A 26893-nucleotide genomic window follows, 5' to 3' on the forward strand; every position below is an offset into this window, starting at 1 on the left:
CCTTTTTAAAAACACAAACGCCTCGGGGAGACAAGGCCGAAGTGAACGCTACAAAAAGGAGCCAGAAGAGACCAAAAAGTCAGGAAGTTAAGATGTCAAGTTTTGTGGAGCGATTACGGTTTGAGAGGCTCCTCCTCCGTCTCTCCGTCTCTCTGTGTGTCTCCGTCTCTTCCTTTGGGTTTAATCAGCCAGACAGTGGCGTGAACCCGATCCAGGGCGGAGAGCTCTCATCAGTGGACATTAATCTGTGTGACAGGGGCTTATTAGATAAGAGCGGTCTCCCCTGCCGGCCTACACTGTGGATGGAGCCGCTCCTGACAGAGAGATGTGGCTGAGGGAAACTTCGCTGTGCAGGGAGGGCATGTGAAGGAGAGGCGGTGATTTAACTTTAAGAAACTCGTCTGCCCCAGAGGGAGCAGAAATTGGATAGAGGAGAAGAAAGGAGGGATTTATTCTTGTTTGCCCTGACCTGGAGGTAAATTGGAAGTGCCGGGGAGATCGAGCGCCTGTGTTTGGAAGGTCAACAGCGGCTCCATACGCTGCGAAAGCTGCATCACTCCATGGAAATATCATTACGACTCTCTGTAAATTAGAGTGTGTGCGTTTTACTTCCTCGTCTGGTCGCACACTGTCCTCACACATGAATGGCTGATCTCTAACGCAGATTACGTAATCGCGCAGCAGCTCTCCAGAGTTTTGGCATCGCAGTGTCTCCTCGGGCAAAACGAAAATATGTTGACATTTACTCTTTCAGTTTTTCTCCTCAGTTTGAGTTTTTTTTTATTTTTATGCCCAGCTGTACATGACTGACTTCATTTGACTCGTTCAAAGTTGCAAACTGAAATTAAAGTAATTCATCTCTGCTGAGTCACGCCTCTTTGTACCTAAACTGATTAGGAAAAGACAATGAACCGGAATGCAGTGTGGACAGTTTTGAAACCTGTCTGTTCACATATGTTCCAGATAATCATCTGTTTTTCTTTTTTTTTTTTTATGTAACAATGAAGTGACGAGCTGTTGGCAGCACTTCAGTTACAGTGAAGATGTTCCTGAGGGTGATTAGTTTTCGGCTGATTTTGGCATTGCATGCTCATGTGTTCATGTATTTGTGTGGAAAAAGCCTTGTGCAGCATGTATTTCCTTCCGGGGATCATTTTCTTTAATTAGCTGATGGAAGAAAACGAGTTAATAGCGTAACAGCTGAAGTAATTGCAGGTTAAAGTAGGTCACCATAGCAACAAAGTGGTATAAAGGTTACTATCGCTTGGTTTATCAGAAACGGAGGTATTTTGACGTAAGCTGATGATGAGTTAAGCTCTTTATCTGGACGCCATTGATGAACTGTCTGGAGGTGTGTACGCTGTCGACGTGTAGAGGAACATGTGCCGGAAATTCAAACATGGGTGTCAACAAAAATGACAGCACGTTGTGCACAGATCTGACTAAAGTTGTTTTACACGCTCCGTCAGTCGTTTCATTAATTTCTGCTGCTGTAATCTTTGTGTCTTATTATTTATTTGTTTGTTTTACTGTAGCAAAATAGGGCTGCGCAATAAGCAATTACGCGATTGCAATAATATTGTGGAATAATTCAACGACGATGTAGATTATGATTAACCCATATTTTCGGCACTTTTCTCCTTCTTTATCAGGGTGACTAGTCGGGGGTTTTATCATTTTGGCCACTAAGATCTACATCACATGTTGGAATGAAGCAGAGTAAAACTTTATCTATGTGGTCAAAGATATTGGATGAATGCAGAGATTTAATGCAACAGTCATTGAGTCAAATATTCAAATCAAATGTTGCATCCAGTCAGCTCTTTGCAATTTTATAATTTGTGAAACTTTAATCAAAAACTAACTGACTCTTCGAAATTAACCTCACTATTGCATGTTTGTTTTTTTTTAAACAAATACATTTTGACTGGGAAGAGGAAGTATGAGTACCCAGAAAGAGCCGTGCATACTTGGGTAGAAAAAGAGACCGGATGGGATTTTAATTTAGAAATTTTCTGCTGAAGGGTTAGCAACTTATTAATTCATCCAGACCAACACAAAAGTTCATGCCCTTGTATTTCACCATTGGCAAAATAACTCTAGAAAAACTTCAGCTGGTAGCAGGTAACAGAGTCGTATTAGTACGTTACCTTACTGTAGATGTTGATTTAGTGCTTTATAAAGAGTACTTTAAATTCCTAGATCTCAAAGCAGACGTTACTCTGTGGCATGCACAAAAAGAACCACAGTGTGGAGAGTTGCTACATAAAAGTTAGGAAGGAAAAGAAAGAGAGAAACTGCAAACTTTGGACAGAATGTCGTACGGAAACAACTGCAGGATCTCTGTTCCCATCCTTACATCACCGTATCGTTCATCCTCTGGTTTGAAGCAGCAGGAAATTATTTAAGGTTCTCAAAGTCAATCGAGACCAGAGGAAAGAAAACTTTTATTGTCTTCTGATCTTTCATTCTTTTCACATTTACAATTCCCCCTTTTTTAAGTCAAACCTTCATCAGCTGAGCTTTGACTGTAAATCATATGGTTTGTGTTGTGATTGTGCCTGAACACAAATGTCAAATACACTGCAAACAATGATACTAATGAAGTAAACGGAGAGTCAGTTTTTATTTCTGAACTCAAACATTCGTCCAGGGCTGATTGTGACCAAGCACATAAAAAAATAAAATAAAATAAAAAATTTAAAAAAAAACCCCGGTCTCGCAGCAGAATTTATGTCAGTAGCTGGGCTGCTGCAAGGAAACACATGCAGGATGTTGCACTCCAGCAAAAGGCACTTTATATGCATGCCTGACTTTGCCTATGCCACAACCACAACAATGAGCTTCCCGTTCCGTTAATGTGCTATATCTTGTTTTGCACCCAACAAGTGGGTTAATGGCTGAACCTCAGGTTAACCCAAATCTAGCTTCAGAATAAATACACACACGCACACACACACTGAAGCATGACCCTGTGTGACGCTGTACCGCAGGCTCTGCGTCTTTGTGTGAAAATAAAGGTCATTTGTGTTTGTGCTTATCGTTGCACATGCTGGTGGTTTTTTTTTTCTCTGTTCCTTTAAGCAGCTGAGCTTCACAGGATATTTTGTTTCCTTCTTTGCTTTGCATTTGGTGTTGAAGAGACCACATATTTATTTATGTTTTTTCTCTTTGCATTTTAACAATGTGTTATTTAGACAGTGGACTGAACGCAGACGTCCAGTTTTGCTATTTCCAGATAAAGGAACCAAATATTTCAAACTTCTGTTTTCTCATTTTTCGGCAACAGTCAAAAAGAAAACCCCTCCTGCTCTATAGATGTAGCTCTACTTCCTGTTGCAGGTAGAGCCAAGCCTGATCTAAATCCCACAAGTGGTCATTTTTGTTTGCAAAGTTTCCTCAAAAGTTTATTAGAAAGATCAAAGTTGTATTCAGAAGCACATACACACATTTTCGGCGGCAGAGTTTTGCCATCCAGGAGCTTTTCCTGCTTGGACCAAAACAGAGTTGGTCTCCATTGTATTGGAGGAAGGAAAACCCCCACCTCTATATTTCCCCTTGTCACCCAGAGTGACGATGACGTCACAGTGGACCCGAGAGCTGCAAGGCATCGTGGGAAATGACCTTTAGACTCGGGCATGTACATTAAAAAGATGCATGCAAGCATAAATGTGGAGGACAAAAAAAATCAAATAAACTCTGCTTGAGGCAAGGGCAAAACCTGAGAACGTGATGTAAAAGGAGGAAACGATTAATGAAACCAATTTAAGGGAGTCCCTCGCTCGTTAGCAGCCCATTTAATTTCATATGATGAAAGGCAAAACCAACACCATGATGAAGAATGAGACATTATCTGCTCAGGTGTTTGTTCCTGAATCTGTGTTTGCACTGCAGTGTTGTCCGGAACCTCAAACGTTAAATGTCTTGCAGTTTAAATAATTTATCAAGACGTTATTTCTGCATTTCACTGAACAGAGAAAGTCTCTTAGCATTTTCACTGTGAACAATCAGCCCAGATTTTCTTCTAAGTTCAGCCGAACTGGGATTAAAAATCGATTTTATCCACCAATGTAATTTCTTTGCATTTGGCATATCTTCTCAGGGAAACTCTTTAAATTAACAAGCTTCTTCAGATAAGATTCAACATTTTCGAGCTGGCTCTTTAGTTGCCGACTCTGAGATAATGTCAGGAAAAAGTAACTATACGTGGAGCTGCATTGATTAGAGTTTTCTGGCAGATTTTCTATCGACTTTTTACAGGTTTTTGCCTAATTTTGAAGAACAGCAACATCAGAAGCTCCAGAAAAAGCCTCTAAAATCTCTTTGAGATCTGATGCAAGGAGTTAAAAAATTTATTCAAGAAGAAGAAGCAACGTCATGCTGTTGTGGTAAAACAGGTTTTTCTTATTATATTAAAGCAGAGGGAAATAAATTACAATTTAAATTGTCAGTAGTTCCTTATTTTCACCTTATTACCATTAAAATACAGCTTAATAAGGACGACGCAATATTAGATGGATTGAAACACATTTTCCAACCAACTCTGTTGTGTGTGGAAATATAGGCAGCGACTTATGTCTTCTTCACTTCCTCTTCACCACTGATATTTTATAAATGTCAAGCCAACATTATCTCAACCTTGCAGGCAAATATAGAAACTATAACTTAACTGTGGCAGCAGTACAGTATCTCACAGCAGAAGAGGATAACACCGATGTGACCTAAAGGCGTTGGAGTCTGACAGTTACGTGTCTCTTTGCCATTCTCCAGGGCGAGTTTCGAAACATACAAACGTTTATCCATTAGCATAGAGGCAGTGAATGAGGAATCCTTTAGTGTGAGCATCCACTCACACAGGGAGGGGAGAGTATTGATTTCAGGTAAAGCGGTAATTATAAAAGGGGGAAAAAAAATTCTTTCTGTTGAATAAATGGATTTCTCATTTTCATTCAGAAAGAACACAAGATGCATGTTGAAGATGGGTATAAGTTTATACTGTGATGGAAAAAAATAGAATGCATCTCATTTAATAAAATAATTTACCTGAAAACTAAAAAAAAATAAAAATAGCACAAGCATACAGCTAGAATAATAATTCTAACTTTAAAATTATAAATAGTGCTAACATTTATTTTTCTGTTAAGCATTTTGCTTTGCAAAGATTGTTCAAGTCGCATTCATAGCCTAAAAAGATAATAGCTTTGCTGCTTCTTTGGTTTTTGGCTCTTTTATATCAGTAGGGTTAGCAACAGGCTAACTCCAGCTAGCTGACTTTTTAAGCTCAAGACATGACTAGCTTGTGTTTATCACTACCTTACGTATATTCTCTATTGTTAAGGAAACATGAGGTTTGCTCTCCTGGCCATTGTGCACAGCTAAACCAGTGGTTTAGTGCTTACTGTTTTACTTTAAACTTTTTGTCTGAAATCTCAAATCACAACGATATTTTGACAAATCTTGTAGTTTTAAAGTGGGATCTTCTCAAACTACTTTATGTTTTAAATCAGGACTCCTCCTTGTGCCTCTGGATCATTTCCTCTGTGCTGCTCAGATGGCTTCAGGTTTCCTGGTTGCTTGTTGAAATCCAGGTTGACATAAATATGCATCAGAAAACTGAAAGACTGGTACAACTTGATCTTCAGTGTCTCGTGAAAAAAAGGACACCCAAGCTTTGTGGGAAACTGCGCTTTTCCCTTCCTAGAAGTGTACATTACACTTGGTACAAAAACAAAACTATTTATACAGGTGAAACATTTCCTGTGAATTGAGTGTCATTTGTTTAATAGATACAAGTAAACATAGCAACCCATGTTGGATGCTGCCTCGAAGCTGCAGCATGCAGGTTGCACGCATGCAACCTCATCAGAAGTTATGAACTTCCTGCGCTTCACTCCCCACTTCTGTTTTCAGAAATGCCCCCTCTTGGATTCAGCATCTACGATCTCAGCTAGTGGAAACTCAAACCTCTGTTAGATCACGACTTAATGATGCGTGCTGGCTGAATGCGTGTACCCCGGCTCACTGAAACGCAGTGAATCAGCACAAAAATGTCAGCGAAGTGAAAATAACACGCATCATTTATTTAGCGTGGACTGTCCTGTGTGTGTGTGTGTTTGTGTATGTTTTAGGTACTGCAAAGCCACATGACATTAACGTTGAAGCGTAATGCATATGCTTGGTGTTGTCACACTTCAGAATAAGTCAGTTTTCCCACCTTTCTCATGTTGCATGCTAAATGACAATCAGACATTTCCATTAAGTGTCAAATGACAATTTGTCTGCAAACATCTACAGAGAAGCACGCAAACCAGATGATGGTGACGATGTGTGATTTGTGACTGACTAAGATGTGAAAGAGATCGTATTGATATTCACACATTCAGTCAGATAAGCGGATGTGAGACGGGTCTTCTTGTTTATCTGCATAGAAAGATGTTGCCGCTGATGATGAAGCTGAGCAGATGCGGTTCGTAGATCTCGTGTCGTTTTGGTACAGATGTTGCAAATGACTTGCAAGGAAACATTTTTTTACATTAAGCTTCATGCTACGAACAGATGCGCCTCACAGGAGACTGATGGCTGATGGAAATGTGTTGTTACGACAATAAATATCCTGAAGTGGACACACGAGAGACATGGCGCATGAAGGAGGCAGTGGAAATTTCCCCAGTTCAGTTCACAGTGTTTTATTTTCATTTCGATATTAATCTCGCTTCGCTCTCGATTGAGTACCATCAAGATGCTGACTCCGAACCCCGTGTAGCGTGGAGGTAAACACAGTCAGCGGGAACAAACATGAAAATGAATCCAACGGATGTGCAGTTTTAAAGCCTTTGTGTAAGTACAAAAACTGGCTTTGAGAGTAAACGACCTGAGATCCAAGCTAATCGCTGCAATGTTGTGATCTTTCTCTGACTGGTTTTATAAGGTGAAACCTGACCAGAAGCAAATCTTTTAAGCTACTTATTGGTGTTACTACCAAACCCTCAATTTTACATCACCTTTTGCCCAGTTGCTCACCCAGTTGCTTGCCCAGTTTGCTGGCGTTGCTCACCAGTATTAAAATTTCACAACGTTCTTGTTTTGAAACCACTCAAATTTCACATTATACCATTCCTATAGTTTCAGTAATTTTGATTAGAAAGTGCCAATTGTTGCAGTTTTGTCATGTGTAGACTGTGCCCCTCCCCCGCATGTTGCTGCACACTTTGCAGGAATGTTCATTGCAGGAATGTGAAAGAAGCATCGCCATCACTGCTTTATATCGGCTCTTGGGGGGCTGGCTGTCGATAAATGATTAAAAAAAGGAAATATTTTTCATTTTTATCAAGACTTAATGTTATTTTTCTGTAGTTCTCTCATTTGCAGTTGTTTTACAGCAAAATGAAAAATGTAGACGCCATGTGTAGTGTTTGTTTTTTATTTCTGTTTATTCATAAGTTTGAGTTTGAAGTTCCACCACTTTGTGTTTCACCTACAAGTAGAAATAGGAAGGCCTTGCTGCAACAAAGAAATGGATGACTAACGAATAATTCAGTTGTAGATGTTCTTGTGTGTAAAATGCCACTTTGATATAATAATATGTACAGATTATAATCAGCATTTTAACAGATCGTTATACGTGTACCAAGTCTTTGATGTCTCACAAAACATGGATATTATGAATTTAACTTTACTGCATGAAGCGAAAACATTTCTGACAGGATGTTGATATTCGATTGGAAACTCGTGAGGTGGGTGTCCTTCTATTGGTAAAAAAAACCAAAACATTTTAAGGTCCATTCATATAAGAAACAATAAAAAGGTACAGAGAATACACATTCATAAGGAACATGATGAGGCTTTTTATCATCACTTCCCTTTCTGATGCAGAAGCCTTTGACGATCAGACAATGACGGAATGAAGCCGACTGTTCCTGTAGACCGTTGACCTTTATCCTTTGTGACTTTGTACAAATCTATTGTAGTGATGCATAATGACAAGCGCACACACACCCTGACATCTTTAGGCAAAGTTATCTTCATGCACTGTACAAGGTGTGGCTCTTTTGTTGTTAAGCTCAGCAACAAGAGGAAGGTGGACAATACATTTAAAACATCATAGGTTCAAACAGATTCACTCTTTGTTCTTCTTCTTGATCTTTTATTTCTATCCATGATTTTGCTTTCCCGAGGAAATTTCATCACATTATTTTACCTCTTAAATAATTAAAAATCCATTTGAATTCACGTGTGGCACCTATAACTGTGAAACACGACATGTAATTATTTCCTGACAAGAAGCACAGCTCATCCAGCAGATGAAGTTATACGAGTTTGTGGTTGGTAAAAAACATTAAACTATCAGCATGAAACCTACTCATACCAGGTTAGTTTTCCCCATGTGACATTAAACCCTAGATTGTTAATCACTTTAGTAATCCGTAATACATAAATCTTAAACCACAGATCAATACTGCAGGGATTGGTGATGAACGACGCTCCATCTGCTCTCTCATTTTGGCCTCTAGATCCTGAGCGTTGCCTGCAGGACACACACAGCTATCTGCTCTGCAGAGGCTCAGAGCACCTCAGCACTCATTCGACAAGAACTGAGCCGTTAACCCTTTGACCTTTGAAGACGTATATCACCTTAGACACGAGAACTGAAGCGCAACAGCGCTACTGGTAAAAACAGGCTCAGAAAATGACTCCGGCTCGATCTCACAGCCTTTTCTGTCCACCCTGCGCTTTCCATCGCCGTCTCTTGACTCAGCACATTTATGGACGACACTAAGAAAGGGGTGTGTGACTTTATCGATTGTACAATATGTCAGTGTGGATACTCTCCATGTTTTACTCAGGTCAAACATCCAGTTTTCCTGGAGATCCGTCCTGCTGTTTCTGATTTTTGTCTATAACGATTACAACACTTAATTTAATTTGTGTAGACTTTGTTTTAACTCGCTCACCAATTAAATGCAATATTGGCCACAGTGTTGCATTTACTGGGCACCGGAAAGAAAGAAAGGAAGGGAAATCTAGGTCTGTTTTCGCTCACCACCTGAGATTTTCTCTCTCAATTTTTACAAAAATATTTTGTCTAAAGTTGACAATAATCTCACAGCATGAACGCAACTCGGGCTCACCGTGTTGCCATGACAGTCTCCCATGTGCAGAAGTGTATAAAAAATGTTTTGCATCCTTCTTTGTAAAGCTCTCCAGTCTGTTTTACCCCTTATTAACTTCCTTTTCCTAATGAACATATCATTTATAATCATCAATATTAATTCATATAATGAAGAACAGAAATTCAACATTCTTAATTCGGTACGTTTGCGTGATATTTGTCAATTTGTGGATTGGTGGATTTAGATGCAGTATTTTTGGATCAGCCCCATGGCTTTGTTTATTCAGATTTTACTGCTCTATTTTCGAGCTCCCTCTCTTGGTTTCTTCTTTTTGTGGAGCTTTTAGTTTTGTGATGGGATCATATGCTAAATAGTTTATAAAGCTGCTCAGACACACTTGTAATGTGTGTGCAGTGGAGGCAGCGAGCTGGGAATAAATGCAATTTAAAGGAGCATCAAGCAAACTGAGATTCAGCCTGACCCTAATGAAGCTGCCAAGAAGAAAGAAGAAGAAAAAAGAAGTTTCCATCAAGTAGCGTGGTGTGATTTTTTTTTGATTTTGTTTGTTTCTGTCTCCTGGTTTTGGAATCTGGCTAAATTTCTACTCTCTCACTTGATGAAACGAGTCTCTGTTCGGCTCCAAGGTCCTTCCTCTTCCACCCAGACACACACCGATACTGAATTATCAGCTAACGTGGCGCAAAGCTCATGTGAAAGGCTCAGACTGTATGGCGAAGGGACCACAGGTCAGAAAGGGTGCCATGTTTATGTCGGTGTCTGCTGAAAACCGCCGGAGCGAAACCTCCCGGATAAACACCGGCTGCCGCATGGTGAGGCGCCCGTTTGCACGGCTTCAGGGTTTGCGGCGTGCTGGTGAGCTTCGGCTGCATGTAACCCAGCAAGGGGCAATTATTTTTGTAATGTGAGAAAGAGACTAAAAAGAGTCACTTATGTCTCTGAAACAAGGCGGCCATTGTTCTTTGCAACTTGGTGAGAAGGGAAGCAGGTTCCAGCGATGAATCCAGGATGAGGAGCAGCTACTGTACCTGGACGGAGGCCAGTCAGTGGGTAAAGGAGGACGTCCAAAAAAGATTTACACCAGCTGTCAGATGGTAGAAGATAATATCCTACACAGATTTTTAAGGATGTTTAATATGAAAACAATGACTACTGATGGGAATATTGAAGGGTGTTTCCATTTCTACTCAAACTTGCCCTCTGGGTTGATCTGTTGCTTGTGGCTAAATGTTGGCAGCTTTGAATTGTGGCCAAGTTCAGTTCGACACACAGGGTACATTGTTCTGAGTCAAAAATAGACCTGGACGCCATTAATGCCCCAAATAAGCTGGCAGTAGAACAGGGGATGTTTTATTTCATCTTGTTAAGGGTAATTTTTAAATGCCACTTTGGTTTTATAGGATAGATTTTGTCTGCTGACGCATACGGAGAAATAAATGCCAACTTTATATGTCATTTTTCCATGTACAAAATCTGAATATTTCTCTCTTTAGAAGAAAGAACAAGTCAATCCTAATCACAGTGTAATTGATTTAGTATTACCCGTTGGTAAATTTATCTATTTAAACAAGTCCTGTAGGTTAATTTTGACGTAAACCCCAAAAACTAAGGTTGCAGTGTACCGTGTTCGTCCACTACTCTGTCAATACATATAAATTTATAGGAAATAATATTACGTGCAGGAGTCTTGTGCAGTTCACTGGTCCAGTTGCAGTAGTTAATGTAAAGGTGCATTCACACCAGCCCTGTTTAGCCCAGTTGAATTGATCTCTAGTTTGTCAGTTTGTTTGCCTAGAAAGTCCAGTTTGTTTAGCGAAGTGTGAATGCGCAATTGAACTCTGATGTGGACCGAAAAAACTAACTCTGGTCCACCTACAATCATAGATCTTGGTTCGATTAAAGTGAATTCTGGTGCCATTTGGAGACCGCTCCAAAAGCAGGAAGTGGACTGGACCACAGGGCATTCTGGGTAAATACAACATAAACAAACGCACGTATCTTGTGATGGGGGAGAAATGGTTTGTGGTCTTTTACTAAGACCAAAGGAAAATCCTACAACTGCAAAAATCTGACGCCACAACATTTTTGTTTAGATGTTGTGAAGAAGGAAGTTTCACTCAGTGTCTTCTTCAGAGGTTTTTGTATCGTTTCCTTCAGCGGTTCTTGGCACAGCGCCACCACAGTCAACAGGTTTTTCAAAGGATTTGGTTCGTTTGACACAGTGCAATGTGAAAGCAAACTGCACCAGCTGAAAATGTAACAAATATTGCAACTTTGGTCCCTAATCAAACCGAATCTACCGGACTATCAGACGTGACTAGCAGGACGTCTGACAGGCTGAGGACCTCTGAGTGGAGCAGCAGCTGCTCCTTTGATTTGAAATGAATCTGTGAATCGGTGTGGCTGGCTCAGGCATCTGATCAGGATTCCTCATCGGCACCTCGGAGGAGAAACTGGGTCAGACCAACAACTTGTTGGAGGGACTAAATCTCCTTTCAGGCCTGGGAATGCCTTGGGATTCCTCCAGATGAGCTCGAGTTCTGCTGGGTGAGACGGAGGTCTGGGTTTCTCTTGTAGCCACGTTACCCCAGCGACCAGATCCTGGATAAGGGCAACACAATTACGTTGATTAATGGGCATATTAGGCTTCAAACAGTGGAAACATTGTGAAGCCATTGAAAGGTTTTCGATTCCCTACTTGGAAATCTCGGGTCGGAGAGTAAAGACAGTCGTCTGAATTAATTGGCAGTCAAGTCTCCTGCAGTGCGGGTTTAATTGAAACCACCATTTTACTCAAAACCAGCAAAGCCAGTCAGGTTTCCTGACACGACATTTGATGGAAAAGCTCTCCATGGAAACAGATGTTAATGACGCTGTTGGAGGTTTCGGTTATGAGATTTAGGATGTGGGGTCACCTGGCATGTGTTTGTGTGGTTTGCTAAACTGGCTCCATGGATGGAAACAGTTCTCTCTCTCTCTCTCTCTTTTTTAACCACATGCGAGACACCTTTCAGGTCTCCTCTGGTTTCACTGTGACATTTGCAGAAGTGCTGTGGTTTCATGTATTTATACTGATCAAGTCGTGTTTTTTATTAATTGTGACGGGCGTCTTTTGAAAATCTCGTGGTCAAAAAGAGATGGACTACATAAAGGAAAAATGATATTTGATGTCTTGTGGGTTCTAGGCTGTCGATTTCTCCTCTTTGAGGCGATTCAGACGTAACCCACATGGGACATTATTGCTTTGTTTTTATTTCTGGAGGACAGATTCTTTAAACGCCTTTTTAACTGAGCTGCCGTTAACCATTGGTTGATAAGACACTTATCCTTGAGGCTTGTTCACCCTACTGATTTTCCCCCCCCACCAATTTACACCTTATTGAGAGAATGAGATCACTATTAGTGACATGACCTTTACCCTCTAGCTTCAATCTAGGGGCACAATGACTCTATTACTGAGGACAGAAATAAGAAGGAAATGGCATGTTAAAAATTAGAGGAAACACAACATTGATGGACAGTTAAAGGGAATCAAAATGTCCATATTTCAGTCAATCTTTCAAGAAAATTTCTCTAGAATTCTCGTTCTTCCTTCCTAGCTATAAATGTGTTTGTTGTGTTGTCCATTTTTGTTTTACTTTAGTAATTTCTTAAGAAACCCTAACAAGAACCAGAGGAAGTGACACAGTAAGAAAACCCAGGTGGTCATGAGGCAAGCAGAAGGATGAATCAACTTAAAATTCATGGTTATAAAGTCCTTGATGACTCATTTTATTCTCTACATTCATCAACATATTAAAATCAGAAGTATAAACCCAAGTAGCTTTTGCTCTTATTTAACTCTGCTTGTGTCATACCTACTACAGATACACAGATTTAATATTTAAAATTATGTTTTTTTGGTATTACATGAATAGATTTATCAACATAGGCCTTTATTAGCCCCTCAAAATGGATACTTTATTATTGTGCTAAACTTTTTTTTTTAAAATAAAAATGCTATTGATCAGTTTGATATAAAGCAGATCATTTTCTGAAACTATACTGGATTGATTTCTAAATACTGAAAGATGTCAGATGATATTTTGGCTTTCTATGCCTGTATGCAACACATTTTCTTTGTTTGTTCACTTCTTGTTCCCCAAATCCTTAAAAATGCTCTATGGAAGCTTCCTGCTGTGTAAAACTTCACAAATTCACCAAAATCTGATAGGAAACATGTTTTTTTTTCCCCCTGCAGATTCATTGATGGTCAGAGTCATTTAAAATCCAACAGAATAAAAAATGAACTGGAATATTTTCCCTATCTGTGCATCAAAACATGCGTCCAAAGAATTGATTAGACTTTCATTGTATTCAGAAGAACATTAATGTACATGGTGCTGGTTGATGAATTTAAAGACTGAACCTGGTTGGAGTTCTTAGTTTTGAAGCCATTAATGAATAGAAAGTTAAAAAAATATATAATTTATCCACCAAATAGAGACCAATGTGAAATAGGTTGGTTCTTGTCAGTGGCACATTTGCAACATGAAACACATGATTGTGTTAATAAAAGGGAGTAATACAAGCGACTTAGTCATTTCTAAAATAAAGCAGTGGAAAAGCAAGTAAAATGGACTGAATGACTAAGACTGCTAGTTATCATGACAAGGTAAATGTTAACTTTACGATGTCAGTGTTGGCGACTGACAGGAAACAATCTATTAATAATTAAACACAAATGAGTCACAGTGACTCCTACTTGCTGCTTTGCCACCAGTTGAAACTAAATCAGGACACGGTCACCTTCACAATATTAGTCAGAAGCTGGGCTGAGTTTAATTTGAGCTGTGGAAATGGAGTCATAGGTTGTGGTTTTCTGTAGAAATGATCAGTTTCATGACGAGAAACCAATATGTATTTTTAAAGCAAGATAAAACCACACTGTAAAACAACATTTTAAGTAGTTTTGGTCTAGTTTTGAGTGCAAATATCTTGGTATGCTTGAAATAAGACAAAATTAAGACAAAATTAGAAGACATTTTTGCTTGTAAGAAGGGGAAAATATCTTGTTGTACCAGCAGATTTTTTTACTTACAAGTACTTTGTCATCAATGGTAAGTTCCTTTAACGTGCTGAAAAGTTACTTGTTAGTTTTTGTCTTATTTCAAGTGTAAAATACTAAGATATTTCGTGTTTTTTTTCCCCATTGCGTAGCATCAAAAATCAACAGAGTTGAAGTAGAAAACAGCTGTGATCATCCAGGAGAGCAGAGCTGAAACTAGTCTAAGGTTTGCAGTTGTTGTTGGCCTGTTGTTTCCCTTATATTAGTTTATTTCCTTTCGCTTGTCCAGCTTGATCGGCGACACACATGCGACGCCGATCAGCTGTCGTTTAGTCACGTGTGGCGTCTGGCTGTTGTGTGTGTGAGGATTTTACTACGTGCAGATGCTAACCGCCGCTGTGCGGTTTCTGGAGTTTTACTGAGAAATGTGTGGTGCTCGCCGAGTGGCTGTGAGCTCAGCAGATAAAACACACGAACATGTTTTAAAGCGCACACACTTCAGTAAAAAATCTGAACCGACTTTCTGTGCGGACAGTTGGGTTAGTCTTACGGTTGTGTGTTTTTTTTTGCCTCTGTATTTGTCTTTTATCCGGCTTGTTTTTGCCTCCTGTTGCTTCGTCTGCACCAGGGGAAAACATCTGTAAATCGCTCAACTGAGCACAAAACACACCCCGTTAGTGAAGCATTAAAAGCAGCAAGAAAAAAAAAAACAAACTACTTCAACATTTTCTAATGTGAACGTGTTAAAATCTCATGCATTTCTTACACTGGAGGCTTTTTCTGCTCCTTCATTGCACAATGAAGAGGCTGTTTTATTCTGAAGGATAAAAACAGCGGTGACAGAACAACTGTCCTTTTGTGGCCGATGTTATGTCTGCTTCGGTTCTTCGTTGGCCGAGGAAACAAGGATTTTTCCTGTTGTTTAGTCTAAATCAAGCACCAAGAAATCCAAACCCTGTAAGGCAGGTGTGTGGGCTCCTTTGATGAAAATTATTATATTTATTTTACTGGAAGGGACCATTTTTAAAAGGATTTAATGGGCCACTTCTTACATCCACCTTTAGAGCTCTCTAATGCACCTAGCAGTGTTTTTTTTTTCAACTTCTCTGGGAAAATATTCTGTGAAACTAATTATACGCCTGAATTATTTAGCAGTACAGTTTTACTTACTGTAGGGTAAAAATAGCACAATTATTTCAACTTGATGACTCACTGAATCAGAAGTGGAGTTTCTCATTCACACTGGGCTTTATTTACTTCCTCTCTGTGCAGGCTGGGCGAATCCGGCTGCTTCTGAATCAACAGCGTACACACGAGCTAATCCTGCGGGGCACGGGCGAATTTAGGGCAAGCCTGATTAGTAGTGCCACCGCTTATCATCCACAGCCAGAGGGAAAGGGGAGTGGGGGTTGGAGAGACATTGGGAAATTGGGTGGGGGGGGGGTAAATGGGTGGCTGGAAATGGGAATGCGGCGGTGAGGGAGTTGAAGGTGTATTTTGAAAGGATTCATCTGAATCCATCCAAATTTAAACATAAATGCAAACCCGCAATCCAAGAGGAAGAATTGGGATAAATAGAATAAACGGGAATAAGAAAGGAGAAGAGTAGCATCCCATTAAATGATAAAGTGCACCGTCAACCGCTGGAGCCTTTTACGCTTATTCCTGATTTTCATATCGATTTCAGCTCCTCTCCTCTTGCTCTCAACCCTTTTTTCATGCCTCATAATCCCCCCCATTTCCCCTAAGACCTCACTGATGTTTGCTGCTGCCCCCACTTAAGCAGAGCCTCAAAGGAGATGCCAAGGCTGTGTCTCAGGGTCACTTGGCTTTTTTTGATGTCTTCACCTCTGAGTGGAGAGGAGGAAGGCCACCGTGTCACCAGCCATTCGAGTGAGGGGAACTGTTAACAAAAGGGTTGATGAGCTGCGACTAATGGCTTCCCCACTGCTCAAACATGTTTCTTGCTTACTGTTACGTCACATAAAAGCAAACAGGTAGTTCTCATGCTGCAGGGGGCTGTTTTTACTAGTGTTCACCTGAAATCTGGGTACAAAACTACTTCCAGATCGAGCATCCAGCCCACTCCCAGCCCTTTAGATGGTCTGCTCAAGAGAAAATAAAATATAAAAAAAAAAACAGCATGAATAAAGTATTAATTCTCTATTTAACGCTTTATGGCCCAACAAGCAACAAATTGGAGCTGGAAGATGTTAAATTAAATCTAGAAAAGGCAGAAGTCAAACTGCTTACTCCAATTATGGTCTAAAACCTAAAGCAGTAACATCTCAGTTAAAATATTTCAGTTTGACTTCAGGCTCCGGCTTATAATTAAATGTAGTTAGTCGGGTTGGACCAGGCAACGTCTACTGTCTGGATGTTTTAGGCCCAATCCAAACTCTGAGTTATCCACAGAGTGGATAACTCTTCCAATATGAAAATTAAGCTATTATTTGTAGCACCAATAACCGAGGGCTCCTTCCTGACAGTGAAATCAAACTATTAAATATTTTACATGAGCTTCTGTTTTTAGAAAAGCTGAAGTTGCTTCTCCTCTTCCCCTTGAACAGTTTGTGATCTCATGTCGACACAGATTTAATATTTCGCTGCAGAGCTTTTATACCACACCCAGTTTCACTTTCCTGCTCAGTGATGCTGTGGTGTGTTTAGCAAAAGCGCCTCACCCACCCAAAAACAGACGGTTTAACAGGAAATGTTTGGTTTTCTTATTTAGAAATTTGTTACTTTGCCCCAGACATTGCCAATGCCACAGGTCTGCAGTTTTATAAGCTATTAAATTTGACATATTGACATTTGCAGACACTCTAACCAGAGAAACAATTTGGTGTGGATTTAATTTATCCAACTGGAAAGTAAACAAACAATGTAACGCCCTGTGGTGCCTAACAATATAATGCATTTGGCATACTGACTGACTGACTGACTGACTGACATTTTAATGAAATTAGTGGCTGCATTTTGATGTAATTTTGAATGGAAACACAGATATCAGCAATTACAGTATTTAGTCAAACATTTAAAACAATTTGACACCAAATTGGTTTTGACTGAAAGAGTAAAGCATCAGTTATTCCTATTGCTGGTGAAATAGTGAATCATAACGAATGTTAGTTGCAATAGTTATTATAAACAACGTTGATTTATTATTTTGATGTATAAACTTAAAGAAAACTAAAAAAAAATAAATTTAGCTGCAGTTTTTACTTGTCTGAAGCACAGAATATGATTCTTTTTTTTTTTTTTTTTTTTGCTTGTCTGTGTTTTATAGAGTAAGAAAATAACTCATTAGCTGCTTATCTGCCCTGGTAGACTGTCTGTGTTCTTTTTGACCAGAGACATTTCTAGGCAGCACACCAGCAACAAGTGGGGGAGGGGTAGTCATTTATCGTGTTCATCATTTATTTTGATATATTTCTTGTCATAACAGTTTTGACGTATTGTTCTCACCTTGTTAAAATCAATGATGTTCAAATCCCCCAAACTGTCCGTGTTGTTGGGATTGTCAATTTTTAACTATTTTCTCCACTGTTTGTTCAGTCAGTATCAATTGAAAATATTAAATGTGGTAACTGTCTGCAGTTTAGTGAAACAAGTCACACTTATTTATGTGACTGGTGTGCTAAAGAAGTGCATTAGAAATGGATACGTTTATAGAGAGCAGCATTGTGGGGGTCTGACTGCTGCGTAATATAGTCAGAGCCACACAGTTACCTAAAAAATTAAATAATAAATAGTTCGTATAGTTATCACAATGATGTCACAGTTAACAAAACATTAAGTCTACGTTGCGCGCCCCTTTGAAAAGGGAATGTTGCTGTTTTCTCTGTGCAGCCGGATAAAACTGAGGTCCCTCCAGTACTTTCACTGGTATCCTCCTGAAAAGACTTTTGATTCTGTAACTTTGATGCATGTCAAGTTGTCAGTGGTCCAGATTTTCTAAGTTCGTAAAAATGTCACACAGGGTTTGCGGTTTTGCTTCAGTGACTTTCAAGTGTCTCAGTTTGTGTGAAGACGTGGTCAGAGGAGCCGAGTGGAGAGCAAAGCTCTACATGCTTGTTCTGTTCATCCTGACTTTTACAGAGTCCGTTTCAAATGTTCTGTTTTTTTTTTTACTTGTATTTTTCTGTGTTTTCAGGATCTTTGTTTTTTTTTCACTTTGTCAGTTTTAGAGGACTTTTCCTAACTTGTTGATGCTTTCTTTGAAATTTAACGATAAACTTTTGCAAACCAACTCCAGTTCTAATTTTGACCCAGTCTGCTAACGTCTAAGGCAGGATATGCTTGAATAGCTGACATTTGTCATCAGTCAAAGCAGAGACAATGAGCAAGAAACGATAAGTAAGCAAATACTCGACTCGCAAATGAAAGATAAGTAAATGTTTCACACTGTTTAGAGTCTCCTTTTTTTAACAGGACCTACATTTGTCTTGTAAATGATAGTTAACACTATTGTGCACATAATGAGTCATCCATTTGGCATCTCAACTGTGCACAATCACTTTGCTCCTTTGCTGTGTGGTTTTGTGCTGAAATATCAAAAGCAACACAATCTGAAAATGTGCCCCAGATTAAACATTTAAACACTAAGAGAACACGTTTATGAATAAGAGTCGTGCATGATTGTGTTTGACGCTTGTGTACTATAGTACACACCATCAGAAGTGTTAATAAACTGTTTATTACTGCTACTTTCATCATGTTTTAATGTGCATAGCAGCCATGTTGGAGAGTAAACTCTACATTGATGTGACCGCAAACATTTCTTGTCAGAATTTCAACTCTAGGGGGCGCTCCTCTTGTATTTCTGATTGGTGAACTCAGACGTACAAGTTTAACCATGTCAGCAAACCAAACACCCTGCTAGTAATCCGACAGTTTTGGTCCACTCTGACTGGTGACTAGCTACAAGAAAATCAGACCTCCATCTTTTATTATATGCATTAAAACATAAAACTCCAATTTTTTTTAGCCTGGCAAATTCATCAACAAGCTGCATGCTCTTTGATTCTCTGGTTTATAAGCATGGTTAATAAGAACCAGATCACTGCTGTGGAGATACAGGTTGACCCATAAATGTGGATCATTTTGTGATTGATAACTCTTAACGGTCAGAGCGTCCAGATCGATACCGTATTTACACTAATTCAGCCTCTTTACTAAAAGCAATGTGTAGACCTTTCCCACAAAATTGTTTTCCCCTTAACTATCTTTTGAAGATAGTTAACATTTAAAATGTCTTAATTGAGAGCCAGTTGTAAGATAAGTTGTTGCTTATTGGTGTGCAAAACATATCTGATGAAGCTGTTTCAGATTTTCTGTTTGGTTCGAAGCTTTTACCTTCAAGAATCCAGAATCACTTCCTTTTGCTGTGAAGGTCTGTTACATGTAACTGTGCAGATATGATGGAGAAAAACAACTAGAATTGGTCCTAATCAAAATCAACAGATCAGACTTCAAAGAGAAATGGAAATTATCCAGAAAAGCTCAGCTGATTGATTGATTGGTGCATCAATAAAGATTGAAGCAGCTCTATTCCTTGCTCCTAATGGCATTTAAAAACCGCAACAATGTTTTGGTTCAAAATCGTTTCTGTGTTTCTTCTGATCAGGACTTTGGTGATGAACGTTACATTAGACAGTAGAACTGTAGGTGAACAGAGGGAGCAACATCTCAAGCTCGGCTTCATAGTTCAAACAATGAAACAATAAAAAATAAATAAAACTTCCTTTTCCACTAACATGACAAATTATCTAATCTGTTTTCATTCTCGTTACTTGCTCTTGTCATAGCATGAACGTTCTTGAAAATCTTTAGTTCAGTGTATGAATTGATTCTGTTTGTTGTGCATATTGCCTGGAGAAGCTGCATAAATGAACTGGATTTATAAATCACTCTAAAATCAACATTAAGGCTGACTCAAGTTCTCTACAATAAAACTGAAATAGGTCAACATTGAGAAGAGATTAAAAGATCTAAACGACTAAAAGCTTCACTATTCTGGAGTTGAAGAGACAAAGGATTTAGCTTTACCCGCCTAAACTGACATGTTAGAAAAAAAAACCCCGAAACGGTTCAGAAACCAGCATGATGTCAACGTTTGTGTTTGTTCTGAAACTGGACATTAACATTAGCCATACATTTTAATCATCCCAGTTGAGTAACCTTCAACAGGTGTTTTTGACCGACAGAACAGGACAGGAAAGCCGTTTTCCCTCTTCGGCACACAGAGATGCAACAAAATTAGGGTGAGAAGCAAACATGGAGCGGGTTGGACTGCCAGTCCACCAATAGCTGCTTTTCTACATTAACCTGTGAAGTAGTTTTGCCAAAACGTATCATTGAGAGGAAGCTGCAGCTGCATAATTTAAAATGGCACTGAGTGGCTGTACACACATGTGTCTGTGGGATTGTAGTGATCATGCAGCTGTGTCCTCTCTCTCTGCAGGCGCCAATTCACGTGTGTGTGTGTGTGTGTGTGTGTGTGTGTGTGTGTGTGTTCAGAGACTGTGGGGGAAGGAACATGTGCGTCTCCCCCTCCAGCTTTCCTCTCCATCCCGTCAGTTTTGATTGACAGAAGAAGAAGGGAGGTGTATAATTTATCACTTCCCACTTGGTCCCTCGGTGCCCTGCAGCCGCAGGACTGAGGTTGGTCCCTCAGAGCAAAAGTCAGATTATTAAATCCTTAATGGACAACATGCACTCTCTCTCTCTCTCTCTCTCTCTATCTGTTTCTCTCTCTCTCTCTCTCTCTCTCTGTTTCTCTCTTCCTCTCTCTCACACACACACTCACACACTCGCTGTTGGCGTACCTCCCTGGAAGCCTCTCTGTCATGTTTAATGTATAATGAATGAATGATTCATGGCGGGGGAGAGAATTTTGTATTTTAGGAGTACTTACTCATTTATACCTCTGTGGCTTGCTTTTTGCCTTAGATTAGATTTTTTTCTCAACATATTTCAGATAATTACACATTCTACTTTTATATTTGTGCAATATTATTGTCTTATATGAGAAAATATCAAATTTCTTTCTATCAAAAAAGCCTGTCAGTTGTCTAAATGCGAGTGTAAATGAGATAAAACGCATAAAATAAATCTCTTAATGCGTCACACGCCAATATAAAAGTAACAGTTGGACAGATTGAGTCTCGAATCATTATCAGGTAAACTGGACAAGATCAAGATATAATAGTTTCTCCCAAATCCTTAAAAAAAAATAAAGGAAAAAAAAAAAATCTAACTCGCACACTCGTGGGCAAACAAGATGTCATCAATCCAAAGGATCCAAATGGAGACAGAAAGGCGGGGAACCATGAGGCAGATACACTTAAATAATTGAACTGAGACTCCGGAGCCCAAAAAATAAACCGTGAAACTGTCAGCTTAGCGTAAGCCAGCAGAAACCGACGGGGTCCAGGAAAACAACAGGAGGATGTGATAAAGAACATCCTCCTGTCAGTGATACCAGGAAGTATCACTGACTGACGGCCGGAGCGCTGCTGATTGCAGATGAGTAACAGGTGCAGGGAGCCTGAAACTGGAAAATAACACATTTCAAAACTCCCCCAACAGAAGGAAAGCAAATCAGAAGTTTATTCAGAAATATAAACTGTGAAGCTTAACGTTCTGAAACAGGAATATTATGTTTTCTTTTGCTGCTGATTAACTTGCATAAACACACAAGTGCAAAGATGACAAGTAATTTGTAACCTAGTTTTATTCAAACATATACATACAGGCTCCTGTACTTACAGAAACATAAACCAGGCTCCCACAAGCACAACATTAGACATTATAATATTTGTCTTAATTGCAAAGTTTCTTTAAGTATTATTGTACAATCAGTTGTACTTTGTTTGACCGATAGTCAGGGGAAAGATGTGAGCTAGTCCTGCTTTTCACTATAAATATCCAAAACAAAGGGGGTAGGGGCAAAAGTAAGTATTATGGGATCGCTATCGCAATACCAATGGTTGCAACATCACAATCGTCAAGGTCGGCTTGGACGCCACATTTGGTTGGATGTATTTCAGTTGGAGTTGCTGATTCACACTCGGCTTGAATCGTCTCATCATGTGTATCGTTTCAGTGGCTAAAATGCTAGAGCTAACATAAAATGGTGGTGAATTTTTTTTTAATTCTGTGATATGTAAGTTGGACGCTCTGTTTAGTGGTTTGATGAGAGTCCTAATCCTTAATCCTCTTTATAAATATTTGCATTTATAGATTTTAGAGATTATAGCTTATAAACAAAAGCCTACCCAGCTGTTATGTGTCACCTTGGTATTATAATCGTCACTGTGGTGGAGAAAATCTTCTTGCTACAGGACAACAGTGCTAACAACTGCATCAGCTCTTCCTGGTTGGTCTGTTGAGGTTGATCTACTTTTGACCTCAGTTTGTTTGGCGAGAGTAAAAACCACCTTCAGTCAAAGGAGTAAATCAATCTCAAACTTTATTTTATTGCTAGGCTTACACCTGCCCCCGCATGAGGAAGGAAACTCCCACAGACTGGGTGAGGGATTTAATACGCAATGAGGTGCAGCAAGCTAGCAGTGGTGGGAATCACATTAAAGATATAAATTAAAACCTCAGTGTTGTTTGCATGTCTGTCAGAGTCCTGCGTTTTGCTAATGCAGAGGCAGATGGTGCAGCTCTAGGAATCATCTCTGCATTGGGTGAACAGCAGGTGGTGCAATCATGTGCAAGTTGCTGCGTGTGTGTGTGTGTGTGTGTGTGTCCTACACAGCAAGTGAAGAGAGTTCACAAGGACACGGCTCCAGATCTTGCCTTTGGCTCGTGTCACTAACACTTATGTCTACTTTGCTACACATGGCTGCCTGCATATGTACGTGTGCGAGTCCTGAAATGAAGAAATACGCTGTTGAAGAAGTCGGCTCAGGGTTGTGAGGCGTGACAATATGGACTTAGAGTTTTATCGCAATATTTCGCGGTGCTGTTGTGGTAACAATAAAGATTTAAAAACTGTTTTTTTACTTATTTTTTAGGTGATAAATAGCTTGGCAGTACGGGGACAAAATGGCGCATCATTCAAACACCACAAATGGAAATATTGTTCTTGGAAAACACTCATCTGAAACGAGATTCTTCAAGATGCCACTTACTTAGAGAAGTGTGGTTTATATCACTGGACTGCTCACAGTAGCTGGGTTTCATAATATTTTCGAAATTACTGACATTTCTTGATGCGCTCATGGAACAAAAAAAATGAATAGAAAAGTAAAAATAACATTTCCAAACACACTGTCGGTTTTCTTTTTTCTTTTTTTTTAAGTATTTAACATCTACAGCTGAAATTGATCATAACAATAAATCAAAATTCTTAGAATTGTTTCACGATAAACAATAAATAACACGACAAAAGCCCACTCCCACAGAAGACATTTAACAGTTTTCTTTTGTTGCTCAACATCTTTGTCGTCACTTTGACTAATTTCCAGGAAGCGCGGGGCGAATGAGAGCCGCTCTTGTGACTTGACAGCCTGGAGGCCATTAGTGGGAACAGATGGCTTCTTAGTAAATGAGAAATGACATTCATGTGAAATGTTATGGGAAACAGACACGGGCTATCCGGACGGTTGGGGCCTGGACAGAGGCGGGGAGCAGAGAAAGCGTCTGATTGGGTTACTGGCAGATGTCGGTGTGCTGTCGGGCCCTTCTCGTTTTGCAGAAGCGAACGACGCAGCGCAGACAGACGGACGGGCTCTTAAGTGGAAAGCCATGTCGGCGCTGAGTGCCGTTTATCAGGCCGCCCTGACGCGGCGCTTTGAGTCTCATCCGACGTAAGAGAAACGGAGGGCGACTGCGCCGGTGTAGAGCTTCCAGTCGACAGCTGCTACACTGGAGGTCGCGTTGCTCCAAGATGCATTTTCTGTCCATTCTTCCGGGAAATCTAAGTTTTGGGGAATTTAAACTGAACTGGGCTTTTCATAGACAGTTCATACTCTGTTGAACACAGTCCAAATATAGGTGGTTTGCTTTTCTACGTGCTGGACCTGCAAAATAATCCAGGGTGTGTCTCCCTCATCTGTCGTCTCTGTTTTTCCGTATAATCATTAGAGAAAACACCCGGATTCTGCTCCGGGTGTTTTATTTAAACATTTTTCAGTAGTGGTTGCAGCCCAACCTTCCTCTTGGTGTCGGTCAGTAAATCTTCACATTTCTGACGTTTTTCATTTCAGCGCAGTCCTTGTACCCGACCGTGACAACAGATTTACAGGTACCACTGAGGAAAAATGGGCAAAGTGGACAAATGGAGAGTAAAACAAAAAGTGTCAGGCTTGAAATAATACAAAACTCCTGTTTTTATGAAATATAAAAAAAAATTTTGACAATGGATCTGTGAGATTCAGTGTCCTTCACTTGATCATCTGTATAAGCCTAGTTTTCTTCAAATAGCTCTTTTTTGTTGGAAATCATTTTGTTGGAGGTGAAATAACATTTTTCTGTCCTTCAAAATTGTATTTGTGATATTTTTGTATAGAGTCAACTAAAGAAAGTGGGGGAAAATGAGTCTTTGTGGCAAACGGCAGATGCAAATTAAAACTAGTTCTCTGCTAAAGTTGTTGAGACTTTTTATGTCTGGATGTTTGTGGCGTTTGAAATGATGAGAAATATCTTCGTCTAGGAATGATTGAGGTGATTTCGTCTTGTAACCACTTCATTGGACTAATAAACTATATTTGCTGCTGCTTTTCTAAATCACGCCCAGCATTTCTAAAGACTCGTGTTATATATGTCGTATACTCTTGCGGATTGCTCTTTTTTTGAGTGTTTGTTTTGTTGCCAGCTGTAAAGTGAGATCTTAAATACGACAAAATAATTTAGATGAATAGTAATCGGGAGAGAGAATTATGTTACAGACATGAGTTTTGGCAGCTGAATGCTGCTAATCATATTTTGGCAGCGTTGGTGGTTAATAGTGGGCTTGCAGCCCATGCTGCTTGTGTTTGCTCTTTGTCTTTTTCTCCTCCATTGTGGAAATGTTTAAAGGAAATGCAGCAAGTTGCTTGAATGGAAGACAGTCACTGCAGTGCAGAGTATAAAAGTGTATGTGGTGTTTGCTCTTTTTTTTATGTTGTGGTTCATTTTATTTTACTTAGCAGATTTCTTCTGCCATACATTGTTGGTGTAATGATGGATTTCAGTGAGCAGATCCGTACACACAGCAATAAACACGATGCATCTTTTCCACTGGGGCCTAAAACTGCGCACAGCTGTAAGACGTGATGTTGATGAGAGTCATGATACATTAATTAGTAAGTTTTGTTTGTGTCGCTTTACTTCCCACGCCTGAATGATCAGCATCAGTGTTGAATCCTCTGTGATCAGTGGGTACAGTATGTTTGTGTTTTAGCAGGTTGTGTGTGCAAACTGGTCTCTCGATCCCTTCTTTGGACATAATGCTGTGCTGCGTGCATGAGTGTGTGCGTGTGTGTGTGTGTGTGTGTGTGTGTGTGCGTGCATGCGTGTCTGTGCGCGTGTGTCTCTTGTGTCCGTAATTATGTCCGGCCTTTTTCATTAAACATCAGCTTGAAAAGAAAAGCTGTGAAATCTGTCAGATTTCCCCTCATTTAAACACACAGGTGCAGCTAAAGTCTTCCACCAAAGACACTGAATAAACAGCTGTGCTTTTCCCCTCTCTGTAGTGAGGATACACACACACACACACGCATGCACACACACATGATGCTTTGTTGTAAAGAGGAAAAGAGTAGGAGGGAGAGCGACTGACTGAGAGAGCAAACAAGAGCTGGAGCGCTGTTCAAAAGCTTCTGGGATTTGATTTATGTGATCCTTTTCAGAAGAGGAGACAAATATAGCTGATATAGCTCACCATGTGTTATGTAGAGAAGAGTCTATTGTTTACTGTACATTACTATGTTTTATTATTTAGCCTGTTTTATGTCTCCCAGGGGAGTGAATCTGATTCAAACACAGAGCTCCACGTGAGCAACGGATTCAAAGGATCCAGAAAGATATTTCAAAACAAACACAGAGGAACGACGCTAATTCTTCCTCTCTCTCTGTTTCTGATTTGTCCAGTGGAGCAAAAGACGTTCTACGGCGTGACGAACTTCAGCACCTTCCTGCTGAACTCTTCCTCAGGGATCCTTTTCCTGGGAGCCAAGGATGCCATTCTAGCCGTGGACACCAACAACCTGAAGCAACCGCCAAAAAAGGTGATGCTGCAGTGGAGAAGAGCAAATTTATATATGTGTGTGTGTGTGTGTGTGTGTGTGTGTGTGTGTGTGTGTGTGTGTGTGTGTGTGTGTGTGTGTGTGTGAGGGATAATGATGATCAAATGATCAAATGTCTCCTTTTCATACCAGATGAAACAAATAAGTCATTTGAGAAAACTATTCATTCTTGTAAACCTGTGAGTTTTATAAGTATGTCACCCTGAAATCCTCTGGAGTTTTTGTTTTTAGAACTACAAAGTATTTATGTTGAAATTTTGCCTTTTCTGTACAGTATTGCCATTGCACAGTAATGTACCTATTGTGAGACAATAAAGGATATTTCTATTCTGTTCCAAATCCTGATTATCAGATCATAAAAGTTGGAGAACTTGTACATAACAGAAACTCTAGAACAGGCTTGATTTGAGCAAAATTTCATGAAAAATGCTAAGGAAAATGGCGAAATATGCTTAAAGATGAGATGACAAGTTTGA

General features: G+C 39.7%; 1 protein-coding gene across 1 annotated transcript in view; it reads left to right on the forward strand.

The window, feature by feature from the left end:
* The window catches only part of sema4f (sema domain, immunoglobulin domain (Ig), transmembrane domain (TM) and short cytoplasmic domain, (semaphorin) 4F), a 58353-nt gene that overhangs the window by 21840 nt on the left and 9620 nt on the right, over window positions 1-26893 (forward strand). Inside the window, exon 2 of the mRNA XM_014985476.2 lies at window positions 26263-26399. Within this exon, the coding sequence (XP_014840962.2) occupies window positions 26263-26399 (137 nt within the window). The remainder of the gene's footprint in view (window positions 1-26262; window positions 26400-26893) is intronic.

This window comes from Poecilia mexicana, unplaced genomic scaffold, assembly GCF_051168715.1.
Source record: "Poecilia mexicana isolate PSO_F unplaced genomic scaffold, ASM5116871v1 scaffold_18, whole genome shotgun sequence".
In the NCBI taxonomy this organism is placed as follows: domain Eukaryota; kingdom Metazoa; phylum Chordata; class Actinopteri; order Cyprinodontiformes; family Poeciliidae; genus Poecilia; species Poecilia mexicana.